General features: G+C 38.7%; 1 protein-coding gene across 1 annotated transcript; it reads left to right on the top strand.

The window, feature by feature from the left end:
- Positions 1–2,133: 2,133 nt before the first annotated feature.
- LOC121185473 (lysophosphatidylcholine acyltransferase 1) lies at positions 2,134–25,879 on the top strand. Its single transcript, XM_041043642.1, is given in 14 exon segments — positions 2,134–2,560; positions 9,214–9,353; positions 10,532–10,746; positions 14,213–14,325; positions 14,819–14,879; positions 15,156–15,214; positions 17,655–17,689; positions 18,206–18,260; positions 18,599–18,685; positions 20,145–20,269; positions 20,658–20,811; positions 21,302–21,400; positions 21,860–22,001; positions 22,268–25,879. Coding segments are annotated over 14 exon segments (1,641 nt in total). The 5' UTR covers positions 2,134–2,437; the 3' UTR covers positions 22,501–25,879.
- Positions 25,880–27,011: the final 1,132 nt, after the last annotated feature.

The following is a 27,011-nucleotide window of genomic DNA, read 5'->3' as shown; positions in this document are numbered from 1 at the left end:
TGTTGTGCAGCTCTTCATATAGAAGAGGAGTGGGTGTGCACACCTGTGTGTGTAGGCTTATATGACTGAGAGGGTGCAATGTACCAACATTTTTTTTTATTCTGAAACATGGTGCCTTTGTATGTACTGTGACATTTTCACCACTAGAGGGAAGCATATAACCAGTAATGAAGAGCCATTAAATTGAGACTATAAGCCACAATACTAAATGCAAGTAATATGCTTAAACATATCAAGCCTCTGTATGAGTTAGTGCAAAATTGTCAAAGGCCCTATGCACTATAGGTAGTGTTGAAGTTTATTTTAAATTGGGTCGTTACTAAGTAATTTAAAAAAAAAATAGTGGCATAACTTCACCATACCTGGGAATACATTTATGGTGTCCATTCTGTAAATGTTTAACATGATAAGAATTTGTATTCAGTCAGATAAAATAAATATTTGAATGTGCTGTATATCACCATTTGTAACTAATGTTTAAAAATAAATAAATAAATATAAAGAAAAAACACAGGCTAATAACTTGTAGCATCAACATCAATTTATATTTCCCCGCAGTCACATGTGAGTCAGCTACAGATATAGATTGTGTATGAATATAATACTCTGCATGTCATGTCATATCTGGCTATTATGAGTCATTTCACAGAACCAGTCACTGCACTCAGAACATTACACCCACTCAGTTCCTTATGTGTACACACACACAGGTCAGGTACAGCTCTTGTGGCCCGTACAATACATTTTCACACAGCCACCTAACAATAAACACCAGCTCTCACAACTCCCACTCTTCTGCTACATGAAGATCTACACCAATTCTAGTCTGCTAATAATAGATATAACCTTTCCTTTTGTTCTGGGGAAAGCAGGCAGCACTGCCTCCTTATTAGCAGCCTGAAAGAGGATAGATAGATAACAGATAGATAACAGACAGATAGACAGATAGACAGATAGATAGACAGATAGATAGATAGATAGATAGATAGATAGATAGATAGATAGATAGATAGATAGATAGATAGATAGATAGATAGTATTTACATCCATGCAAACAAAGACTTCTTTATCTACACCCATCCATATACACACATTTTCAACACACATCACCAGTCAGACAGAAAATTGATGAAAATATCAATAAACAATAGATCTAATTTGGAGATGGAGCAAGGTAATTAAACATAGTGGCAAGCTACACCATTTTCAGTCAGCTGCAGGAAGACAAGGTGAGCTGCAGGTGTGTCAACAGCTGTGTGTTCATTTTCTTTCTTTTTTTTTGGTAGGTGTTCGAATATACTGTGCATTTACGCACCCCACCTCCACTACCCCCCATCCACCCACACACACATACGCCCACACACATACGCACACATAGGTTTAGCACTTCTTACAATGTTTGGTTCCTGTTTTCGGTTTCTCAAAAGAGCTGGGCCTGTGATGACAGCCAGTTTACCTAAAACTGTACCTAGACCTGTTGTTTTTTTTTGTTTGTTTGTTTTTTCAGAAATGAATGGCAGAGATACAGTTAGCTCCATGTGCTATGGCACGTGCAGCAAAATAACAAGAATCAGAGGCCAATCTTAAGTAGATTTCTTAAAAAAAATCATTATTATTATTATTATTATTATTATTATTATTATTATTATTAGCCTATTAACCACGCTGTGTCCTCTGTTGTGAATTGTCACACGGTGGCAATCAGCCCCACCTCTCTTCAATATAATACAATCCAGCACTGCAAGAAATAACAACTTTTTAAAGCTTTTTATAGTTCAGTTAAAGTTGCAACAACAGGTGAGGGCTTGATTCAGATTTTTAAACTTTTTCTTTTAATGTTTTTAAAAACACTCACACAGCAATAACGATCTCAAAACGCTTTCCAAACATGTTTAGTGTATTGCTTTGCGTAAGCCTAGGTTGTAAGTGCCTATGTGTTGTCCATGTCCTCCGCCGGTAGTAGAACGCCATTGCAAATCTCTGCTGCAAATGTGAAAGTACCACTACTATAGTTTGATCACTTGTGAAAGCAAGTATCACATCGTACGAGGCGCAAATGATATGGAAGCGAGTGATGGTCTTGCGCATGCGCCCTGTCAGAGGAGAAGAATCGTGGCTCCGTTAGCATCCAGAGCTAGCGGACTGGGTTGGGGAACACGGTGTGGTGGAAGGCGTCCTGCGCACGGAAGGCAGAAGGATATCGGTGACTTCAAATATCCCCAGCTAATCCTTGAGCTAACCATTATCCCTCCATGCTGTCCGAGAAAGGAAGATAGCGTTAATAACCCTGCACTGCCACCTCAAATTAGCCACGGTGCAAGACAGATAAGATAAACTGCGTTTTGCGTGGAGAGTCTTCCTTTTTGGCAGAATCAGTTTTCGGTTTTGAACATTGAGAAATTCTCTACAGCCTCGACTAGCGTTACTTCTTGTAAGTATGAGACTACCGAGTAACAGACAATGTGCGATGGAAGGAGATGGAAAGAAGATGGACCAAGCTCCTCCGTTCAGAAACCCTTTTGTGCACGTCTTGAAATTCACCCCCATGGAAAAGGCAAAGGTAATATTATGTTTGTTGGTAAAATATTTACTCTTGTGCGGATAAGCTGACATGTTGCTTTAGTTGCTCGTTGACCACTGGCGTTTTCGTGCGACAGTGGAGAGGCTGTCACCACCGTTCAACTTGGCAGTTTTTTCCTGATTGCATGCAGTCAGCTGAGCTAGTGTTAGCTAGCCAGCTAGCATTAGCTACATACATGTTGCTTTCTTCCTTCTGTCTTGTGGGCTCCCTGCCTTCCTTTCATTCTGTAAAGGGCTGAGAGTCTTTAAAGAATTGGATGCTCTGCTTCAGTCATTGTGTTTATTTCAAACACGAGTATTTAAAACGTGAAAATCATCACAGGAATCCGTGCCCTGGAATCCGCTAACAACCTACTAAGATGAAATACAGTTATCTGAGCATGGCCGCCTGTCCAGGGTGGGCCTAGCTTGTTGCTCTTTGGCTGTTATGGAAATTGCGGTAGCCTTTTTTTTTGTTTTATCAGGAAGGCATGTCTTTGCGGGAACCGTTAAATGTGGCATTTATTTTAAACTCCATTTTCTAGCTACTCTTGCTTTTTTTTTTCCTTGCTTGGTTCACTATCACCGTGAGTCCCAGTCAGCCAGCAGCACAACACGTGTGCGTGTGGAGGGTGGAGAGAATGGGATGGAAAACTGACAGTCATGTCCAATTTCCCCCATCTGCAGCTTAGATAGATTTTCCCTAGCTGTTAAAGTTTGCTCGCTTTTGCCAATCTCGTTTAAAATAGACCAGTCACCTGACTGCAATTTTACAGTTTTTCCGGCACAGATCACACATGCATCCCAGCTGTCCGTCATCGCTGCTGATAATCAGATTGAGAGATTTCAGGCTTCTCTGCATAAGGTGTTGCAGGCCACCTAAAGGCTAACAACCACTAGTTTGGTATTTCTGAGCTTCACTGCTCAAAAACTATGAAAATGTATCATTGGGATGCAGACTGCAGAGAAATTACAAGACACACATTTTAAAAGGCTTTCTGATCTGTTTGATATTGCACTCATGAAAGAACAGTGTCTTTCCTTCTTTCCAAATATTGCAACATGCTGCATGATGCACAGATGATGGAAACCTCCTCTCATCATGTGTACAACTGAGCATTGGACTGTCTTGTTCTTTCAGACTGTGCCTGCTTATAAATTTGGACACGTGACCCTTTGTAGCTCACCTCATATGGTTTCTCAGAGCAGTTTAAACAGTTAGGGAAGTGAGTTTGTATTCACCCCCCCCAACCATGACTTAGCATTAATCAGTACACTGAGTGAGATCCTGGTTCATACATTTGTACATTCGCATAGGGATTCAGATTTGAGAGATGTTTTTCTTTTCCTGTTCAACACTATATGCCGCTTTTATCTTGTTCAAGAGTGTAGTAAATTCACACCAGGGAGAAAGTAAAGACCAAAAAAAAGTGTAATTAAAAATTCCCACATGCAGTCTGAAATAGACTGATATGAATGTATTGTTGGTGAACCCACAGCTCTAGGATAAACAAACAAGTGTAATAAATTGTGTGAAAAACAGTTTGCCTTTTCTTTGTAAAGCTTCCAAATGTTAAATTAGCAGTTTCGTTTGATTGATGTTCAGCAGTGATTATATTGCAGCCTGTAAATACAAAACAGTAAAACATGTTAATTTCTTGGCATATTTGCTGCCAACATGGTTACCGTCAAGATTAGAACATAGCGCATACTGTGCAATATTAGTAAACAGTGTGGAACTGGGACACAGCTGTGAGATATTTTCAGTAACAGACTTCAGTCCAATGGGAGAACCTCAGTTTTATGAATGGAGCTCCTCTGGCATAGAAGGTATGAGAGAGTATCTTGTTACAAGTAAGAATAATGACCAAGGGAGGTTCACACATATTTCTTTCCTCCTGGCTTCTCAGATAGAGATTGAAGAGAAAAGTTAGAATGTCAGGTGGATCACAGCCAACGGACTAGGTACTGGTTTCTGGTTTCTCCTATACATCTAACGTAACAAAGTCAGTGGAGCAAAAAAATGCAGCTTATTAGACTAATCACATAATCTACTGCTTTACCTTGCAGCGAAGGTTTATTTTTCAGTATCCATTTTTATATAAATACAAGTGTTTTAACATCACATTAAGATAGTCAGAGCAACTAGGTGCTTGAACCAGGTTTCTTGTGGCGCTGAACAAAAAGTGGGTCATGGAATGATAGAAATTAGTTTCCCAGTTATTCTGATGTAACTGGGAACAACTGTTTTCAGCATGTTGCGCTGGTCTTGCTTTCACATCCATAGTGAGACGAGGAAGACACAATCAGAACTGAAACACTGAAGACGGGGAAAACAGTGTTGGTTTTGTCTACTGGCTGACTAGCCAATAAACTGATAAACCCACAGAATTTGTTTTAGGTTGAAAGAGAAAAAGTATTGTACTACAGTATGTGCTCCTTGTCTGTTGTCTGCTGTGCCTATTCTACAGTGGTAGGTGAGTGACTATAACTGAATGGTATGAGATGACTCAGGATTATTTCTGCAGTGTCACAGTTACAGTAATGAAACCTATTCATAGATGTTTTCATGTTGCTGTGATTGGTTAAAATTGCCACACAATTTTATTCTGATAAGTAAGTAAATAATTTCTGGCCATAGTATAAGTGTAAAACCCCCCACGTTCCCCATCAGGAAGGGTAACAGATGGTAATAGGAACAGATGAGTTATGTTGGATTAACCCAAGCCATGAAAGTATGCTTGGTGTTAGACCATAAGGCTGTTGCCTGTAAGTGCAGGCTAAAGGCCTGAGAGCTAATAGGCTGTAACTGAATGAAAAAAGTGCTCATTTTGTAACAAGCCAAATTGGCATTGTGACCCACAGTTCAAGAGTCTGTGCAGTAGACTACACAATCAAGAGTAACAGGAGAGATTTCACTTCTTTTCCAATCCATGACTTTTAGTTATTTCTTTGTGTCAAAAGGAACAGCTGTCAAGTAAAGGGGGCGGGGGTGTAGTCAGTAATGTGTGTATAACTGACATAAGCAACATTAGTCAATTGCCCCAAATGTTGGATCACCTGTGCAGACCTGCGGATACTCATTAGTAGGCTCTACTGTGATTCAGTAGCTTGACCTTTGAATCTACATGAAGCCACTCTTGCAGTTTTTCAACCTTGATGAGCTAATTCATTGATCTACAGAGTTGATTGGCATAGCCCCTATGTGAAAACATACTGCAGTGTTTTTGTCAGTGATTTAGGAGTATCAGAAAACATTCCAGTCCTAAAATAGCAATAAGCCCTAAAAGTAAGTTGTCAGGGGGAAAACTGCTAATGTTAAAAGTTAATTTAATTCCCAGCTTAGCTTTGACAAGCCTAATTTACATTCCTGTGTGATTTATCGGGGAAACCCAACAAAGACCTAAATCTGTTTTGATCCTGCCAAAGCAGCCATGAGTCAATAGCTTATTCCCACACTATATAGATCAGTACTTCTGTGGATTGGCCTCAGCATTGGTCATCTGACTGGAGTCGTTATACATATTCATCAGACAAATTTTGAAGGTGCAGTTTGCTCAGTTTAAGGCCCCAGGTTTAAAAAGTTCAATAACTTTGAGTAAAATGTCAGTAGCATGTAAAGTATTGCCCGCCTTAGAGCCCTGAGGGTGTGGTTAAAGTAAAGCCTATAAGGTCTCCATTATAAACGTGTCTTTCCTGCTGTCTGTTTTTCTGTATTTTTCTTTCATCTTAAAAGCCTTTGAATCTTGAATCTTTTAAAGGTGTATTACTGTTTTGCATCTTCTCACCAATAACAGAAGCAACACACCTACACCAATACAGACACTTGCTATTCTTATTCTGCCCACAAATTATGAAAAAGACACAGTAAAATTTTGTTGATTGTCCTTTTTAGGTGTCCAGAATGGAAGATTTTTCATGGTTTGACAGTTTCGCTTTCTCCATACATTTCACAGTGAAATCTTCAACACATATCATAGCAAATGGTCATTAAGATGCGCTAGTAATAATTCAAGTATTACATTTATGGCAGACTACCACACAGAACAACCTTACTGGTGAGTTTCAGAAACTACACACACACATCTGCAGCTTGTCACCGACTGTGTACACAGTTCAACAAGGAAATTGTTCAGACCTTTAAGTATGAAACATCTGCAACGGGAAGCTCATACATGTCTACTACCAAGAAAGGTTCTACAGTTCAAGGTTTCTTTTTGAATTATTTATTTTGCACAACTTCCTGTTTCACTGTACATTTAGTCAAGAAGCGTTTGTAAACCCTGATAGAAAGCATGATTTTTGCTGTGTTTCTGGAAGAAAACACATTGCTGACAAAGTCCTCTTGGTTTGACAATACATTCACAATTAAAGCATACTCAGCCATTGAAGAAAATGATTACACACACACAGGTGCTCTCCTTTCTTTTTTATTGGACATTAATGGCTAAAAATGCTGACTGGTTTCAACCTTTCAGGGTTGTCTTCACCAGGGCAGAGAAACATCTGGATTACAGCTATCTCCAGTTGTTCCTTTGCATTTTGTTTGAAATACCTACAACTGGCTACAGTTAATATTATATTTACTTTATATTTACAATGTAGGCCGTGCATTGGAGGCTACAATACAATTCCCAAGTTGCATCAGTCCACATGAGTGTTTATTTTGTTTTCCCATTAATTTTTAAGACCTATTCCATGAATCTAAAGATGCCTTTTAGTACAATGGCTGAATTCACTCTAACTCCTAAATAACCTCTCTGATTTTGTAGTATTGCCTGTATTTTAATTCTAAGTGACATTCATGTATTCTCATGCTTTGGGTCTGAATAAATCTTTTAACAAATGCATTATACAGGGGCTCTCAAACATTCCTGGCAAGGTCCCTTTTATTGTAAAAAAAAAAAAAAGTGCCATACATGTTTTTTCTTTCTTGTGCAAAACAATGACTTGTAGATTTGTATAAAATGAGAGCGATGTGTGGTGGAAGTGCATAATTAATTCATGTGTCTTTATAGAACCCTGGGAAAGTAAACCTTTTCGAGGTCTGTGAAAAGAGAAGCGAAACTAGCAGTGGTAAGATTAGTGTGTAGTGGCCTTAAAAACACCTCTAGTGTAGATAATGCCATTTTAATGTAGGTATAATTATTTCTCAGACCAGGAGAATGTTTTGGGGAAGACTGTCTACACTTCAGCCAGCCATCAAAATGTGTTTGGTGCTCATTGTTTAACTAGCAAACTTTCAGTTGATTGATTTAAATTGACTATACTGTCAGACAGGAACTCTCCCCAGATAAGATAGCGCAGATAGACTTCATGCTCCCCAGTAGTAGTTGCTATCAAAGCAAATATTGACAGAAGATAAGCACCATTATCAGGGAGTGAGTCATAAAAGGCCCTAAAGTAAACAGCCACCACAGGACTCAAACAATGAAGTGCCAGGTTTTGTCAGAGCCATCAAGAATGAAGAACATATGCTGTATGTGACATTCACATGAACGTGTTTGTGTATGTGGTGTATCATACACATGAAGGCTGTATTGGGACCTGAGGGGAGTCGCACCATTTCTTTTAAATTGTCTGTTACAAGTAACACACACAGCTCTTCATGTAGGATCCCTGCTGTTTTGTATTGCTGAGCTGCTGCTGGCAGCCGTGGACAGAGGCCATATATAAAAGAAAAAGCCTTGCTTGGTTTTATTACATTTTGGACTAAACTAAACCAAATGCACAGTTTTTTTTTTTTTTTTTTTTTTTTTGTACAGCAATTGCTAATAGGTCTTTGCTGTTCATGGATGAAGCCCTCATTGTTTTCTGAAGTGCTTTCCTTTATTGTGTTTTGTCAAAGATGTAAGAAAAACCTATTTGGTTCTTCCAACATAACGTCTGACAAAAGGTTCCAAAATGTTAGTCTATTTGTGGAGTAAACTTTTGGGGTATTGGGTGATTTTTGGCTTCTCTGTACAGACTTCACATTCAAAGGAATTAATTGTCAGAACATTACTTGGAGCTTTATCCTTTTTAAGAAGACTGGAATAAAAAGTTTTGAAAGGGGAAAAAAGCATTCATTGTGAAGCACATGAAAAAGTTGATTTACTATCAGTTACAGCTTAATGCCTTATTTGATTGCTACAACTAATAAATGGATAAGAATAGAGGAGAACAGTCATTCCCCAGTGGCAACAATAACTACGGTGAAGATAAATAATAGATATACTATCATACACAGGGTATTGTGGTGGCCCTAAATGTTTGTATTGGTGGGCAACCACAGCTGACACAGTGTAGTGAAAATACTGCATGGACTAAAGTAAAACTGAGACTGTAGCTCTTTTTGGGTGAGTCTTGAGTGTGCACGTGTACTATAGTGCCCTCAAAAACTACTCGGTGGAACAATAACTGTTCCACTGAGTCCACACCATGTACATTACCTTCTGCTAACAATCCCACAGTGTGGTGTAGTGAGTTTGAAATCTCAATTTCTGTCCAAAATCTTTTGAGTGTCTGTTTCATAAGGAGTTGGTTTGTTGAATGAGGGAGTTATTTCAGACACAGCCTGTAACTCTAACAACCAAGATGGCTGACAACACCTTCACTTCTATTGATTTGGATCTGTCTCTGTAACCCTTTTCTCTTTTCCTCCTTTTCTTACAGATTGCATTAATGACAGTCACGCTATTCCCCATCCGCCTACTCATGGCTGCATTCATGATGCTCCTGGCTTGGCCTTTTGCCTTCCTAGCCTCAGTAGGACGCTCCGAGACCGCCGTCGAACCCCAGTGCCTCTGGAGGAGGTGGGTGTTTCGTGTCTATACGTGTGTCTGTTTTTATAAAAGGTGAATTTTGTATTGCAGGAAGCACTTCAGTTCTTTCGTACAAATATTTAATAAAATTCTAGTAGTCATTTACACCTGGTGGTTGTAAGACAGCAACTATTACAAAGGAGTGAAAATCAAAGAAGAATGTAAGTTTATCATTTTATTCTTTCTTTATTCTTTCTGAGTCATCTCAGAGCTTTGATAGTTCAGTTGTTTGACCCTCTGTCTTGCACCCCATGTTCCCTCATTGTTTAATAGGCAGTCTAAGAAACTCCCACAGCAGCTACAGGTCTCCTCTTCTTGAACACTTGTCTCAGACAAAACCCTAAAAATACCACCTGAAAGGTTAATGAAAAAGCAGGTGAATAACGTGATATTTTCATAGCAGACGTGAGTATAGACGATTCTAGTAATTCCACTGTGTGGGCATGGTGATGAGAGAGGTGTGAAAGAAGAAAGCAAGATAGTGATAGAGTTGGTATAGATAAGGATACTTAATTAAAATATGTTTTGTTTGTCTTGAGCGTACAACCCATACTCATTTTTTAAATTTCTATGTTTGTGTTTGTTCTTTTGCACATTTTGGAGTACTTCTGATGGAGTGTGTTGTTGTTGCTTTTAAAACTCTATCAGATAATTTGTTCATGAGTCTTATAACGTTCAGTGGCATCCTTAGCAAATTCAGGATACTGGCTCTTGATTGGTGTAGAGTGATGACTGTTAGACTTTCGACATAAGCTGTGATATCTAAGCCATCATGGCACTGAAGAAAGGCCGGTAGGCTAAACAAGTCAGGTGAGAGGCAGAACACAGACTCAGAGGGGTAGAGTACACTAATGGGAGATTCTACACAGTTTGGAGAAGTGCCTAACAGGGTGTTACAGTGTTCATTCTTAGTGTTATGGTGGTGTTTTCTCTCCTTACTCACAAATAGTATTTATTTTTTCCCACTACAACTCAGAATTTTAACCCTACCTAGCCGTAATCTTCCATGTCAATTTTTTTTTTTTATCATTGGACATCTGTATTAGCCACTATTTGATGTTGGAGATTACTGAATGTTATATGAATGTTCTATCATGTAGAGTGTGTTTTATCCCCATCGGCAGTTTAAATGAAAAGTGCCCCTCATACATACATGATCTTGTTTCCAGACTGGTGGACATAATTCTGAAGATCATCATGCGGGTCATGTGGTTTGCGGGAGGTTTCCACTGGATGACTGTGAAAGGGCAGAGGGCATTGCCTGCAGAAGCACCCATCCTCACCCTGGCACCCCACTCTTCTTACTTTGATGCCATCCCAGTCACCATGACAATGGCCTCAATTGTCATGAAGGCTGAGAGCAAGGATATACCTCTCTGGGGCAGTAAGTAACATTTCCTCTATGACTGTGACCTGTATTGTGTGGGAGGTAACAGGTAATGTAATGATGCTAATCTGAAAAAAAATCTGTTATCTGATTCTTCATTACAAAATCTTTTTGACCAGAGTAAAGAATCTCTATGCGTAGGCACAGTTATTACCCAGACTCTACGGCCGTGTGACTTCTATAGCAAGTTAAATATATACAGTATGGGCCTTGTGTTGTGATGTGCTCTGAGGCAGGCAAAGTCACGTTGTAAAGGGCAGGTCATAACAGTTTCTAGGATTTTGAGGGGACAGAGGGGATTTCTCAGTCTACTTCCCAGAAATGTTTATATGAATTGAAGCTAAGTACAGCTTGGCTAATATTCATAGCAGTGGTAAACCAGGAAATGTGTGAGATTGCATGTTTTGCTGTAGTGGAAGCAGAAGTTATTTCCAAAAATGAGATTTTCGATTTGTTAGTTCTGGCTTAGCAAGTTAATTTTGTAAAATATTACTTTTTCTTTTTTTTTCCCCCAACCTTTATTTTGGGAAATAAGTTATGTATCGCTTCTACATAGCATTGTGGGATACATGATCACATTCAGACTGAGAAAGGAAATTATCTCAGTAGTAACTCACAACGTTCTTAAGATACTTAGCTCTGTGTGTGTAAAAGACACTAAAGATTAAAGGTTAGCTTATCAGACATATTGTAACTGCCAGTAATGATCATGAACCCAGGGTTTTATTTGATATTATTGACAGAATTATTTGCTGGGCCACCTGCCTCAATTTATAAACTGAGCCAGAAGTGGGATCCATCAGCTGCTGGTGATGGATCCCACCAAAGAGCGCGTCCTTCAGAAAGCTATCTGGAGTTACTGTCTGTGCACCACCCAGGGCCTTACACCGAGGTTAAGTAGGTATTGCGCGGCTGCAGTCAGTACACACATTAGTGTAATAGCAGATCCTACTAACTAGCTTGCAAGTTCAATTACGTTTCAAGTTGCCATCTTTAAGCATTTGTTCTAATGCCCCTGGCAGCGGGGCATACAGTGAATGGCCTAGGTGTGGGTTATTTTAGTCTTCCCTTCTCCTCCTCCTGCTCTGCCTACTAAGTCAGTAATTAGCCACTTTTTCTTTACCTTCAGTCTGAGCGAAGTTGAATAAGGCTGTATCAATTTCAGAATGCATTTTATTGTATATTTATTCATTATTCTGGTGTGTTTGGTTCCTCTATTTTGGAAAAAAAAAAGTTAGAATGCTAAATAAAGGCCACCCACTAATGTGTCTATTCAACTTAAGTTTGACTTGTTCTGTTGGCCTTGCAGTAAGGAAGCAGGCACCGCTTGCCTGGCCAAGCAAGTGGAATCCAGAATAAGCATTAAGACCTGATCATCCACAGTGACGTGTGTACAGTGTCTCTCAGGGAACTAGCTACAGCCATAATCCCTTCCTGTTGGCAGACAGCTGACAGTTGGAATCAATTTCTTCTTCTCATGGCCTCACCCTCTTCTTTCTTCATCCTGTGTTATCTTCACTCTCCTTAACTAGCGTCTTTCACTTTCTTTTTGATTCTCTGCCACAGGTCTACCTTCAAATTTGCTTTTGCTAATTTTTCTGTCTTGTTAAAAAATGTGATGTGCAAGAAAACTTTTCTGACATCTACAAAACATCTGTTCAGTTTTTTTCATTTCATTGTACCTTTTTCCTTTGGAAATCAGCTGTGCTTAACAGATCTTAAATGCTAGAGACACCCTTAATCTTCGCCCTGCAGATGAAAACACACCATGAAAACATGAAGCTGACTTCCTTTTTAATAATTCCCCAACTTTGTGTTGTCTCAGTCTGACCCAATCAAGTGGATATAATACAGGAAATGAAATTGACAAGTGTTGTCACTTGTGAGGGAACATTTTGCAAACGGTTGCAATTTTAGAAATATGAAAGTAGTGTTGTGGTCAGCAGACAGTTGTGTGTGTATATGTTATCAGTCACGATACAGCAAAAGTGGAAAAGGAAAGTTTTGGTTTAATACTGCTAAATGTGTTCCACTGTAATGTTTTTTTTATGTTACATTGACAAGCTTTTTCCACATATGCATTTCTAAAACAATAACATCTTGTAATAATATTATTAATCCACTGAAAGGGCATAAAAGATGATAATGAGTTGTTTCCCAGCCCTACAGTATAGCTGAGTTTACATAAGCACATATGGCTGATATGAGTCAATTTGGATTTTGTCTCTTGATGCTCAGACATTTTTAATTTAGAGGGTGACAGTATGTGTAAAGTCATGAATTTCAGTTTTAAATTCTTGAAGGTTATTGTTAGATTGATGGCATCAGTTTCACGTCCAGTCTGCCCAGGTAGGAATGACGGAGATGTGGTGGTGGCACGAGTAGCGGACGAGTCAGGAGAGGTGAGGAAAGACTGGAGGAACGTCACTGAGAGAGGATGACAGTGACAGCAACAGGGGTTTATAGCCAACTCAGTTACTACTTTTTCATCCTCTCATGTTGGTCTGAGGGCAGGACGCCTCAGTGACTGTTTTAAACAAAAATACTTACATATAGCCCATTTAAATCTCCACCAGTGCTACTGTTTGTTTTGCTGTGTTTTGCTGTGCTGTGTGTTTGCTTAGATTTCTTAAATCACCCAGTTGTGTCTAAGATCCTGACAGGATTGTTTAGATTGTAGTTGAAGCTACCTTATTCCTTGCCTGTAATCATAGAGGGAATCCAGACTTTTTGTGCATTTGTGATTTAACATGTGAGACTCATCTGACTCATGCAACCAGCGCTGAGGAACACAGGACCATGTCTTCATACAGAGGAATACAACATGTAAAAATAGTTTTGAGGACTTTTCCCCATAAATGAGGTTACGTTGGCTGCTTACCCCTGCTTCCAGTCTCTGTTTGAAGGTTATAATAGCTGGTTAGCAAAGTCCATAAACTGTAATAGTGTCTGACCGATCAGCAAGAATTACCGAATACCTTTTTTTATTCAGCAGCGCTTTACTATTACATGAATGTCTCATTAACAGAAGAGTCTTTCAGTACAACCACATTGTGCCACTCTTCACCACTGTGCCACTCTGTTGGAGTGATTTGGAGTTAAGTGGTTTGTTAAACACCCTCAGTGTTGCGGTTGATGTAAAGTACATCTTTGCTCTTTCCCTCGCTGCCTTTTCTTAGCCAGCACAGTGAAGTGTTTTTGTTCTGCTGACTTTATCAGATTATTTGAACAGTAACAATCTTAATATTTATTACAGAAATACAAGTTATTGTATTTTATAATGTACACCATATTCTAAATGAAAGCAAGTGTTTCTTCCTCTCGCTCAACAAAACCATGACATAAAGTGGATACAGATAATAAAGAAAAGCTTTAATTGCTCAGCTGTCAAAAACCTCAGAATTACTTATTTTTCTGTATTCATTTGCATTTCTTCTATTCTCTCTTTGCCTTTTGCTCCTAGCTTTGATTAAGTACATCAGGCCAGTGTTTGTATCACGCTCAGACCAGGACTCCAGAAAGAAGACTGTGGAGGAAATCAAACGCAGAGCCCACTCTGGAGGGGAGTGGCCTCAGGTAAGTGAATGGAAATCACAGATACACATACAAAAAAAAAGTCATCATATTTGCAGCTACCAAATCTCTGCAAAACGGCAGAGACATCAGTTTGTTTGTTTTTTGTTGTTTTTTTCTGCCAAAGAGAGCTTAGAAACTGGGTCACAAACATTTGGTTTGGTGACCTTGTTTGACAGTAACTGACATAAAGCTTTGAAGTACCGACTAGTGTTTATGAAACCAATATGTAAATTCCTCATTCATATAGTGTTTTATATGGACAGAAGCAGGTTTTCAACAGAAACTGCAGTTTTTATTTTCAAACGTGGAGATTATTGAAAAAGATTACTCACATCAGACAAACATTTTACCTGTGAAATCCTAACTGCTCATCTGACATATTGTAAGCTAATACAAATAAACATACAACTTGCTGTCTTAACTTGCTGTTTAACATATGGCAACCGATTTATTTTCCTTTTTCAATGTATAAACCACCTTCTCTTACCTACAGATAATGATTTTTCCAGAGGGAACATGCACCAACAGATCCTGCTTAATCACCTTTAAGCCAGGTAGCTCCTCTACTGTCACTTTTCACCTTATTCAGCTTTCTCCTTTTCTTCTTTTAAAGTCATGGTCCCAGCTGATTTAGGTTGAATTAAGGCAAGAAAGTTAAAAACCAGGTTTAACCTGACATCTACCTTGTAACTGTGGTTTTCCAGAAGACAAAGATCTGTAATAGACAAATTATAAATAGGTATGAGATTGGGATGTGTGACTTCCAGTGTATTGTTTATACAGACATGTCAAATTGAAACAAATCCTTTATGTCTTACTTGCTCTTTTAGGGGCCTTTATCCCAGCTGTACCAGTGCAGCCCGTGGTGATTCGTTACCCTAATAAACTGGTAAGATGGTTTAAGGATATATCAGTAGCACAGCTTAATGCCACAAATATTTGTATGAAAATCCCTTTCACGTTGGGTTTTTGTACAATTAGTTAAATAATCTGTTAAGTCATCTGCTTGATATTGAAAGTGTTGTGATATCACACAGATGGGGAATAGGATGCAAAAGATTCCCCATCCATCTCCTCATTCATAAATTAACTGTGTGACAAATTACAGATGTAATTGGTCAAACACTCGTTTCCTGAGGGATTAATTACTGCCCCAGCACCCATTCACTGGTCCCCATCAACATTCTTCTATACTTATATTTAGCAGGTAGTAATTCTCTCATATCTGTCACTGTTAAACTGCCAGCAATGCGTACTACACACTTAAGAACACTAAGATTAATATAGGGCAGATATCAGCATACAAGAGGTGCAAGTTATTCACAGTATAAAGTAAAAACATAATGGTGGCAGTGGTAGAAGATTAAATTAAATGATGGGCCTGCAATAGGTAAAATGATAGTGCTGTGTGTTTGTTCTTTGGGGCTTTTGCATGGGCCATATTGTGTATATGTATGCTATACATGCCATGCAGCTTGCTTGGCATCATTCCAGAGTCAGACTCAGTGCATATAAATGTCTTACTGGTCACGTTGTGGGAACAACGATGTTACAGTTATTTATAGTATCAGGAAGGAGAAAATGTTCTGATTAAAGCAGAAGCATTTTGCAAACTCATCAGAATCATATGCAATATTGTCAACACATTGTGCGTTGTGGTCACATTGTGTCTTTCTTTAAGTGGTGGCAACAAAAGGCATTAAAGATTAATGACTGATTAAGCAGCATTTTGCAAAATTGACACTGCAGCATTTGAGAATCCATAGAAGCCTAAAGCTGAATGCATCTTGCTTTATGTGAGTAAAGCTCATCAGAGCCTGTAGAGCAGACATGAGTGATTTTCCATATGCAGGGAGTGGCACTGTAAAAGGTGTTGCTGCCTACAGTACGGTCGATACGAAAATAAGTCGCTATCAGAAAATAGGCTGAATATACTTTTAAAATACTATAATATGTTCCTTAATATTTCTGTGTCTGCAACAATTGAGCTTTAAAATGAAAATATTTTTTCTTTAAATGCACAATGAACTCAGAAATCACACTAGAAGTGGATGCATGAGGCTTGTTTACTGACAACATGTACCTGGTCACATACAACGCTCTACTGCAGCAGTCCACAGACACCATGTGGGTCTGTTTTAATGACTTTGTAATCCAGTAGTGTATTGTTGTTATGTAAATTCAACATGCTCTGGGGCGTATGGGACTTGTGGCAATGGCAGCAATTATGAGTGTTTTTATTTGTGAATCAAATCCTCTACATCTGCTCATTTAAGTTATGATTCAAATTTAATTCCCTTTGTACTTCAAAAATAGCCCTTGGAAATAATTATATAAAGCATGAATAATTATGCAAAGCTTTTATTGAGAAAGCATGAGTTTGCCCTGTTCAAGTTTCACCAACTTTGTTCAAGCCAAAAGGCCCTACATTCTGGATGCTCACATGACGCTGAGTTTATCAACTAAACTCATTTGCACCCAACAGTATGTGTAGCATGAGAGACTATTGATTCAGTAGACACCTACTTGCAGGCAGAAGAGGCCGATTTAGTTGAAGTAGTTTAAATCTGGTTTTGAGAAGAATTCAGTGAAGCTTTCTGAACTTTTTGATCCGGGATTTCTGGGTAATCATGATATGACTCAGCATGCAAGTCCAAGGCATTGCTCAGGCTTGTTGGTAGTGAAGCTACAGAAGCCCAAATTTAATGGAGGACACAGTGAGAAGGAATTGTTTGAAGATCTTTTAAATCCAACAAATCTCTACTGTCTTTTTCTAGAGAGGTAGTGTTTAGGTATTCTACAGGATGTGACTTGCACAAATACAGTTGCAAAACTTCACAGTAGTGCATGTCGGGACAGTGTGGTTAGGCTGTTGAAATCAATGGCATCACATGGTTGACACATACTTAAGTTTAAAAAAAACATTTTGCTAACTCACTGTGTTTACAGACACTTAAGTCACTCCTGTATTTCCTCCTTTTTGCAGTAATCTGATTTCAGAACACAAATAAACTTCTGTTCAGATGACCTGAGTCCTTAGTCATATGTATCAACACTGAGCCTGGATTTTTTTAAATGTCCACATTTGTATTTAAAATAACACATATTGTCCAAACTGCATGTAAACCAGTGTTTTGTGAGTAGAATAATACATGGGGACTGAATTCCTGCCTTCACCTGACTGCAAAATTGAAAGGTTTTCCCTGTTATTTAGTACAACAGCAGCAGTCAAAGCTAGCAATTGTTCTGAAAATGCACCCTGAACATATTTTAATTTATTTTTGTGTCTGTCTGTGTAATACTGTCTTGACTTAATTTGCTTTTTACAGGACACAATCACATGGACGTGGCAAGGACCTGGAGCGTAAGTACACAGTTAACATTGGTGTGCCTCAGATTCTGTTATAAATGTGTTCATCAGATTACAATTACAATATTCTTCAGTTCCCAGAACTGAAAAATATTAAAATATTAATATTAAATATAAGTAGTCAGGCATCTACAAACAAGACTGACTAAATTGAGCTTAGAAACAGCTTGTTCTTTAGTTGGTCCAACTAAAGGCTGCACCTAAACATTTCAAAATGCTTGCTGTTGTTTTTCTAGATTTGGTTATATGAAGGTTTGAAAGGCATCTCATAGGGAATGGGTGCATGTAAACTGTGGCAGTGGTAATTATGTAAAAGTGCTGAATTTAAATTTGAAAGTTTAAAAAAAGGTTACTGTGAGGTATTGTTTGTGGTGGCAAACATATTCATGTGGAAAAAGCGGAGTATGTTTTCACTGTCATATGATTTGCGCTGTTGGACATTGACCCCAATTAAGGCTCTTTGTGTCTGTATTTGTTTATTGTCGTTGATGGTGTCCTTTTATTGTCCAGGTTTGAAATCCTGTGGCTGACTCTCTGCCAGCTGCACAACGAATTTGTGATCGAGGTAAGCGTGAAAGTATCTCTCCGTACTGCGTGATTCTGGATCATGCCCTGTTTACCCACGATGAACTCTGCACTTGCAGAAATGAATAACAGATTGCCAGGCATTGGCTGCTGTTCATTCTGTTTTCTCTATTTCTTGAAGATGTCCGGTATATGTATGCACCTTTCTTTTTGTCTCATCAGTACAGTCTCATGTTTTCTCTCATTTCTGCGTTAAGGAGTTTGTATTTGAAAATTCTTTAAAGTCAAAAGAATGTATATCTTTGCTAATCCTTACTCCTAATAATATTCAAACACATACAAAGCTTAATTAATACCAGTTTTCTGCTCACTCCACAGTTCCTTCCTATCTACACACCCTCAGAGGAGGAAAAGAAGAACCCTGCTCTCTTTGCTATCAATGTGAGGCGTGTCATGGCTAAGTAAGTTGAATGTATTGTTCATAGTATGTTAACAGTGCATCCTTTGAATTTACAAAAGCAAAGCTGACTTTTGAGAGTAAAAAGCAATGTACAGTATACAACAAAACTGTACACCCCTATGCACTAAAAAGTTAAATGTTTTAAAATTGCACCATCTTACAATAATTGTAGTGTGTTAAAAACAAAAAGGTTACATTGAAAATATAGGTCACAAAGTGCAACCCCAGTGAGTACACCTGCGGTTTCCTGCGAAAGCTAATTGCATGAACAAGGCTACACAATGACCTGTGAACACCACAGCTTTCTCAGTTTTGGCCTGGGTTGTATCTAGTGCAACATGGCTCCAACTGATAAGCAACTGCCTGAACAAGTAGGAAAGCAGATTGTGAAACTTCATGCAGATGCGAGAGGGTACTCGAGGATCAGTAGGCTGCTGAAACATGAGCCAAAACACATTTGCTAACAGTGGCCAGGAAGGACAGGAGGAGCCATAACAACAGAAGTCATCCATGAAAAAATGATGCCACGCACAGTTTGGTATTTACACAACCTTGCATTGAAAAACAGATGGATGAGTGCTTCTGACTTGGCACATTGATTGTCTGTTGAAACTGGTGCTTCACTGACTGATCAGACAGTGCGAAGGACAGTGCGTGAAGTCAACCTCTACAGACGGCAAGAAGAAAACTATTGCTCACAAAGCTGCAGAAAACATGGAGAGAAGCCAGATGAATATTGGCTGCACGTTCTTTGGTTAGATGAACCTAAAATGAATTTGTTTGGATGCGAAGGGGCACTGTGTTTTGTTTTATGCTGTACTTTGCTTTTGTTTTGTCTTTCTCAGCAATTAGAAGGGACAAAGACCTGTTCAGTGCCTCGTTCACACACAGCAACAAACAAGTGAAAATAGGTTTATCTCTGTGTGGTTTTGGTCTGACAGAGTGAGCAGTGGTTGTGAAAGCGGGTGTTAGTCGCTCATTCTTGCCCTCTCAACCACAAATTCTGTACTGTTTCAATGTGGTTCATTAAGAAACTATAAATAAATAATAAGTAAATATCATAGACATACAGTTTTCCTCTTGTGCAGAATGTGTGAGTTCATAAATGTTAACCTGGTATGAGTATGACACCTGAACCTTTATCCACATACCCCACTAAGTGACAGTATTGCACTTCTCTACCACCCTACCTTACTTTTCATGTAATCTCTTTTATGCAGTGCTCATGTTATACAGGCTGTACTTACTACCTGTGTTCTCATATACGCCCACACTCTGTGCTTCACCGCTGTGAGCTCGGGATGGGAAACATCGGCAGATGGACAAAAAAATGTGTACACATTGTTCTCAACATCAGAGTAGCCATATCGGCTACTATATTGGCCTTATAAGCCTTAAGCGAAGCTTGTATTGATTTGCACACACCAATGTCCCGTTATTGTCTCCCCTGTGCTATGCTCAGAGCCCTGGGGGGTACCGATCACAGACTATTCATTCGAAGACTGCCAGCTGGCTATGGCAGAAGGCCAGCTGAGACTGCCAGTCGACACCTGTCTGCTGGAGTTCGCCAAGCTCGTCAGGAGACTGGGGTGAGTCACTCAAATCTTAAAATGCAATGCACCCATCCGTGAGAACTAAGTGAGGGGCGCAAGGGAGAGATGGGCAGAGGATGCTGCGGGCACCCAGATTCAGTTTTTGGTCAGTGATAACTGCGGTGTGGTTGTGTGGGTGGGAAGGCATTTGGGGATTGTGTCCTTTCCCTTTCCCATCCTGTGCAGTGACTCCCACTGCACAGGATGGGATCTGTGATACACAGCACATGACTGAAATCTGTGGTGCATTCTTGATGAAAAAAAAAAGAAACAATTCTTCTGCTGTCCTGTCTGTATTGTTTTCATTCTTTTTCTCCCTTTCTCTTTGTTCACCCTGTGGCCAAGTTATTAATTAAAATAAAGTTTCTTCCCCTCGTTCTTCCAGGCTGAAACCGCGGAACACTGAGAAGGTTCTGCAGGAGTACGGGAACAGAGCCAGGAAGCTGGAGGGGCAGAAGCTGGGCTTGGATGACTTTGCTCAGTTCCTCGACGTGCCAGTTTCAGACATGCTGCGAGACATGTTCGCTCTTTTTGATGAGGTGAAGACTGCAGAGATTTTTCTCTCATAACCCTCATAGCTCCCCATTCTTTGTCAGTGGCCAGCACTAAAAAACGTGTTTCATTGTGTTCATTGCAGATATATAATTATATATATAAAAAATATACAATATGTATGCGGTAAGCACTGTACTGTAGTTCAGGGCATGATAGAACTAACAGTCAGTTGTGACATAGCACTTCTGTAGGAACACTGCTAAGCCTGGAAGCTGGATTTAATACCAAATGCATTTAGAAAACTGATCACAGCACCTTGCTTTTTATTCGGGGATACATTTGCAGTGTGATACCCAAACAAACAGTAAAGGGTTTTTTTTTTTTTTTTTCTTTTTAAAGGAGTGTGTTTGTGACTTCAACGGCAATCGCCCGTAGCTACTCCTGTGAAATAAACAAGTAGTCTTGCTCGCATGCTCTGTCTTCATCTTTCGTAACGCGTTGTTTTCTCTCGTTTTTTTGTTTTTTTTTTTCCAGCATGAAGATAACTGCATGGATATCAGAGAATATGTGATAGCCTTATCTGTCGTATGCAGACCTGCCAAAACTCTGGAGACGATGAAATTGGCCTTCAAGGTATGCTCTGTTTCAAGCTTTACACTTATCTAACCACCAGGCAGAATAGAGTTTTCTGTGCTTGCTTAGGATCAGCATGACATTTGCTATGTTAAAATGCCACATACTGTTGTTTTTCTTAGGTTTTGCAAGCAGAGTAATGAAATGAAAAAAGTCCATTCAGGGTGTTATCATTGTGGCCAATCTGTTGTGGTGGTGGTGTGAAAATCAAATAGCTCAAGTCTGAGTTACTTGCATTCTTTCACTTGAATTGGTTTTCTGTAAGAGTTGAGCAAATTCTGTGACCATAGAGTTCTCAAACCCACCAAGAACAGATTCAGTATTTACATTATTTCAGAAAAAGAGGTCATCTACTTAAAGACTGATTTCACTGGCACCTCATCTCACAACCCTGTCAGCGTGACATGCCACGAGTCAAAGTGACGGCATCTGCATTTCTTCCCGTTTCACCTTCCCCAGATGTTTGAGGCAGAGGAGGATGGCGCCATCACAGAGATGGAGTTGGCAGTTATACTGAAGACGGCTTTAGGGGTGACCCACCTCAGCGTGTCACGTCTGTTTACCGCCATCGACTCCAAGGACACAGGGAAGATCACATTTGGTAAAGAGAGATCGAATAAAATAAACAATCTCTGGTCATTGATTAAGCTAAATATTTCTCAGCTGAATCTCAGTAGTTGTGTCACCATCAAAGGTCATCAAAGTAGCTGTGTTCTTGTTGTTTTTTCGTGAGGTGCAGTAGTTTCAACAAATAGGCCACTGTATTTTTAAGTGTAGTCTGGCTTTGGGTATTTTTTTTTTTTTTTTTATTTCATAGTGTTTAACATTCTTCTTTGTCTCTGGTGCCCTCTTGTGGTCTCTCGGCAGACAAGTTCAGAAGCTTTGCCGATCAGCATCCAGACTTTGCTGAGGAGTACCTGCACGCAGAAAACGCAGGCCTCCACAGCAGCCCCTGCCACGATCACCAAATAAAGCCCAACCTGTCTTCCCTGAACCCGCAAGGCACTGCCACCACCAAAACAGCTAACGGTATCTGCCCCGACTTCAGCCCCAATGACCACGATGGCACAATAGATGGACTCCTCAAGAAACACAACTAAAACGATTTCAGATGTAGTGGGAGAAAACAAACTCCTCTCCTGGTGAGAGGATGTTGTATAAGGGGCAAAGGGTTGTTAGTTACTTGTTAGTAAGTTGTTTGAGCTGTAAGGGACTACACTTCAGTAACCACAACTACATAAAAAAGAAGAAGTTTACCTTACCCTTTTTTATTAGTATTGTATCCATGAAATCTTCTGAGGTTATTTTCAGCCTGGTAACAGTTTATTTTGTTATAAATTCCTTTTTTTATTTTTTTTTTTTTCATAACAAGGATCGTCAAAATGCCAAACACTGGTTGTTTCAGATACAATGCTTGAATACTTGAAGGGCAAGCACTTACAAAAACTCCAGTGGCAAATGTTTATTTTTATTTTTTTTCTTTTCCCTCTAACATAGTACTGACTGTGCATGTTTTTAACAAGAGGGAAGAAAGAAAAAAACAAAAAAACAAGCCCTGGACAGTGAAGTGAACTAATTTCTAGTGAAATCAGTGTTCGAGTCTCTTTTTATTTGTAAATTTTAACTCTTTCCTTTCTTTAATGGTAGCTGCCTTTTGAACTGAAAGTGCAGAATGCATGGGCTCATGTTATTTTGAGCAGTATTGAGGATTATTTATCTAAAGACTGGAGACCCGGAGGTACCAGTGATAATTGTTTGACCACTTGAAGCGTTCAGCTTTAGTCGCCACATTTGAGGTGAACTCAGGTCTCTGCGAGTTGTTGGTCGTAATTGCTATGAGCCTGTTACATATACAATGATATATTTGATTTAGCTCAGGGTTCAGTAACAAAAAAAATGAAAAATTGTATGATGTCATCATTTCTGATGCTCACTGGGTTACGTGCATGTGTTTTTGTTTTTTCTTTGGACATCATCACTCTTCTGCCCAGTCATTCCTCATTCACATAAACTTCACTGATATTTTTTTTTTTTCTTTCAGCTTGGCAGATTTAAGTGTCTTTTATTATTATTATTATTATTATTATTATTATTATTATTATTATTACTATTGAAGTGACACAACGTGGACCAAAAATACATTTGGGTGATTTCATGTCACCTGTCATGTTTGTACTGTCCTTGTCCAGTCCAGTGGTGTAATGGCCTTAAAGGAAAAATTTACAGTGTGTGACCGTTGAAAGCACATTCAGTTTGGTGGTTAAGTTGGTGCCTCCATAGGCAAAGGTCACACAGTTTCCCTTTTTGCATTACACTGCTATACAGTTTTAATCATTCTCCACTTTTCACAGCATATTATTCCTCAGTCTGTCTGAAATCCCCACTCTTCCAGTATGTTTTGAAGGATGTAATAACGGAACATTAGCCTCTTACTCACCTGTAAATTTGACTTTTCTTCTATGTGCATGTTCTTCTTCATTAACAGAGGCATGTTCTGAAAGACATCCAAGCACCTTTGCCGTCCAATCACATTTTAGGGACCAGTCTGGAAAAATAGCCACCTGTGCTAATATTTATACCTCATTTTTTGCATCAAGTTTTTGCCAATCATGGTCGTACTGGCCCAAAAATATCTGGCACAAATAAGATTTAATGGCTTCTCAGACGTCTCAGCAAACTCACATTCAGCTTCTGGCCATGAAATGTATTTATAATCAGTGGCTAGGCGGCCCTATGCTTTCAAGTCGAATTGAAATGAATAAATATTAAAGATTACAAATTTTATCCCAAATCAGGCAAATAGTGTAGCTGCTCGTTAGTCTTTACTGGTCTTTATATTTTCAATTTTAGGACGCAGGTACCTTGGTTCACACTGGGAAAAATGCTCTGATAAGTTCTCCTCTCACATTTTCCAAATTGTCCATCACACATTGTTCTTATTTGTGTGATTTGAATTCAAGAAACTTAATCTGAAATTACAATCAAGTGACACTTTTTTAACGTGTTGACGAAACCTGTACTGTTTACTTCTATTATGGAAAGTGATGCTCATTTCAATCATTTCCTAACAATTTTTTTTCTTTCTGTCTCTAGAAGCAGACCAAAAAAAAAAACCTAAAACTCAAGAAAAAAAAACACACATGATGAAAGGTAGATTATGCTGCAACTTCTTTAAAATGTACATGCATTGCTTTACATCATGTCATTTTATAGGGCAATTATTTGTTAAAGGGAATACTCTCCTGAGCAGAACACATTAGAATCTGTAGCTCGTACTTGGGATCTGTGCAGTCATGGTTGGATTCTCTTGGCTCTGTTCATGGATATCACAAAAGGATTTACAACTTAAGTTTTTTTTGTTTTTTTTAATTAATTTCTCTAAGTTCATCATGTCAGTGAGCGTCACATTCCCATCACATTCATGACCATGCATACTGTACATGTATCCCCATTATGGCTTTCAGTGAAGCAATATTTCACATCTCTTAAGCCTTCTCAAGATGTATGCTTTTGAAGAGTTCTGATATGTATTTTGAATATTCCAAATGCAGGACATTTTGTGAATTTTTGATATACGTATATGAATGATTTTTATTTTCACTGCCATGACAGAGATCTGTGACCTTCTCTCCTCTGCAGATTGTATTGATGGTGAAAATTGAGCCACATTTTTTTGTTTCTCCTTTGTATAATACTGCAGTTGTTTTGTGCTGTAATCCTCCTACACAGTGTAAAGTTTTATTGTTGTTATATTATTACTATTATCGCTGAGTTGACTGCTTAGAAACAAAATGCAGATTTCATATGGAAACCGATAGCCTTGAATCTATAGAATTTTTATGCTAAAAAAAAAAAAAAACAAAAAAAAAAAGAGAATGTATAGACAATCTTGTCACAATCAGAAGCTACTCAAAGCACTGATCTCCAGTGGACATTTTCCTAAGAAGTCATGGTTTTTCAAACGTTTTCACTTTTTATCCTGTTCGAACCCTGTCTCCATCGACTTTTTTTGTTACGTTTGAGGCGTGCAGGTTGAACTAAGCAAAGTGTGAGTGTGCAGGTGTGTCAGGCCTTGAGGTGAAGTCTGCCACCACATGACGGGCCGCATCGTACAAACACTCCAGACTGTACGCACATAGAAACTTAACATTCGATATGTTCAATCACAGTCTTTTAGTATTGCCCCCGTACTACGTTGTCCTTTTAAATTGTATGTATTTGTGCTTGCACTTTAGATTATTGTCTTTATTTTTGGAAGAAATATCACATTGCTGTAAAGCATGTTAAATTTGTAGGTTACAATATTGTAGCTCAATTCTTGATAATATGAATTTTTTTTTTTTTGCATTCTTATATTTGCTACAGTAATGGGAGCATGGAGGAAAGTAGGGATCACAAATTAATGGAAGCTCTCCCTCGCCCCACAAATTTCTCTGTACTGTAAGAAAGAGTTCGGTTGGTTTAAACATCTAAAACACTCTCCAGGCCTACTTTTCTGCTTTGTCTCAGGATTGTGTAAAGAAAAGTTGTTGTTTTTTTTTTTTTTTAGCTTAAATATGACTTTATAACTTTGCAACGTCATACAGATTTGAATGACTAAAACTTGTTTGCACCGTGGACTGGATAAGTATTACATGTACTCCTAAGTGATGTGATTTTACGACGACAGGTGGTTTAATATACAATTCACCCTGTAGGTTTGTATGTATGAGGGAAACCATGCTGTTTTTGTACATAGGTGGGGATTCTGATTGTTAATTACAACTGACACAATGATATGAATTGATATTTCAAGACCCAGAATGAAATGTACTGAGCCACTGTAACCCCTTACGCTGTTATTGTTTTTTGTTTTGTTTTTCTTTCTAATTTAAGCAGAAATTTCTATTTGATGGTCTAAAGGATGATATCATACTTCATCAGCAAGTCAAATATGTGCATTTATAGATATATAATCAATATTTACATTCACAACACTTCCACTTTGGGGTTGTCAGAAAATACTGGGTCCTTTTCTTTTCACACTTGATTCACTTCCCTTTATTTCAAATACCTCAGTAGAGGAGAGTCTCATTTTCTACTTCCTATCAACCTGATGAAATGTAAACCTGCAAGAGAAAAACTTGTATTTATGCTACTGCTGCCTGCTCAACAGTTCGTCCAGCAGTGAGCCTAAGACGAAAGACTTGTGTACTCTGACAGAGCGATGTTGTCTTTCTGATGGCTCACTGTATGTGGACCAGGAAACTGAACTCTCTGTTTCTCTCTGTAACTTCCTGTCTTTTTCTATACTCTACAAGGTTTATTTTATTAATGCATTTTGATGATGAAGAGTCATTACTGCAAGCTACGTTGAATTTGTCTGTTCAGGACTGCTATGATATAACTTGTTAATGTGACTCTTGGATTGAATTAAAAAAAGAAACATTAACACACAGTTGTGTCACTGTCACAATGGAAATGTTTGTGTGTGTGTTTGGCAGCACGACGCAGAGGCTGAGTGTATTAATGTGCATGAGCGGCATGTGGAGTTCTACCTCAGCGGTAAGAGAAAATAATTTCTTTCTGCTCAATTATTATTTTTGTTTGTTTATTATTTTATTTCATTTAA

This window comes from Toxotes jaculatrix, chromosome 8 (genome assembly GCF_017976425.1).
Source record: "Toxotes jaculatrix isolate fToxJac2 chromosome 8, fToxJac2.pri, whole genome shotgun sequence".
Taxonomy (NCBI): domain Eukaryota; kingdom Metazoa; phylum Chordata; class Actinopteri; family Toxotidae; genus Toxotes; species Toxotes jaculatrix.
This window is presented reverse-complemented; position numbering and strand designations above follow the sequence as displayed.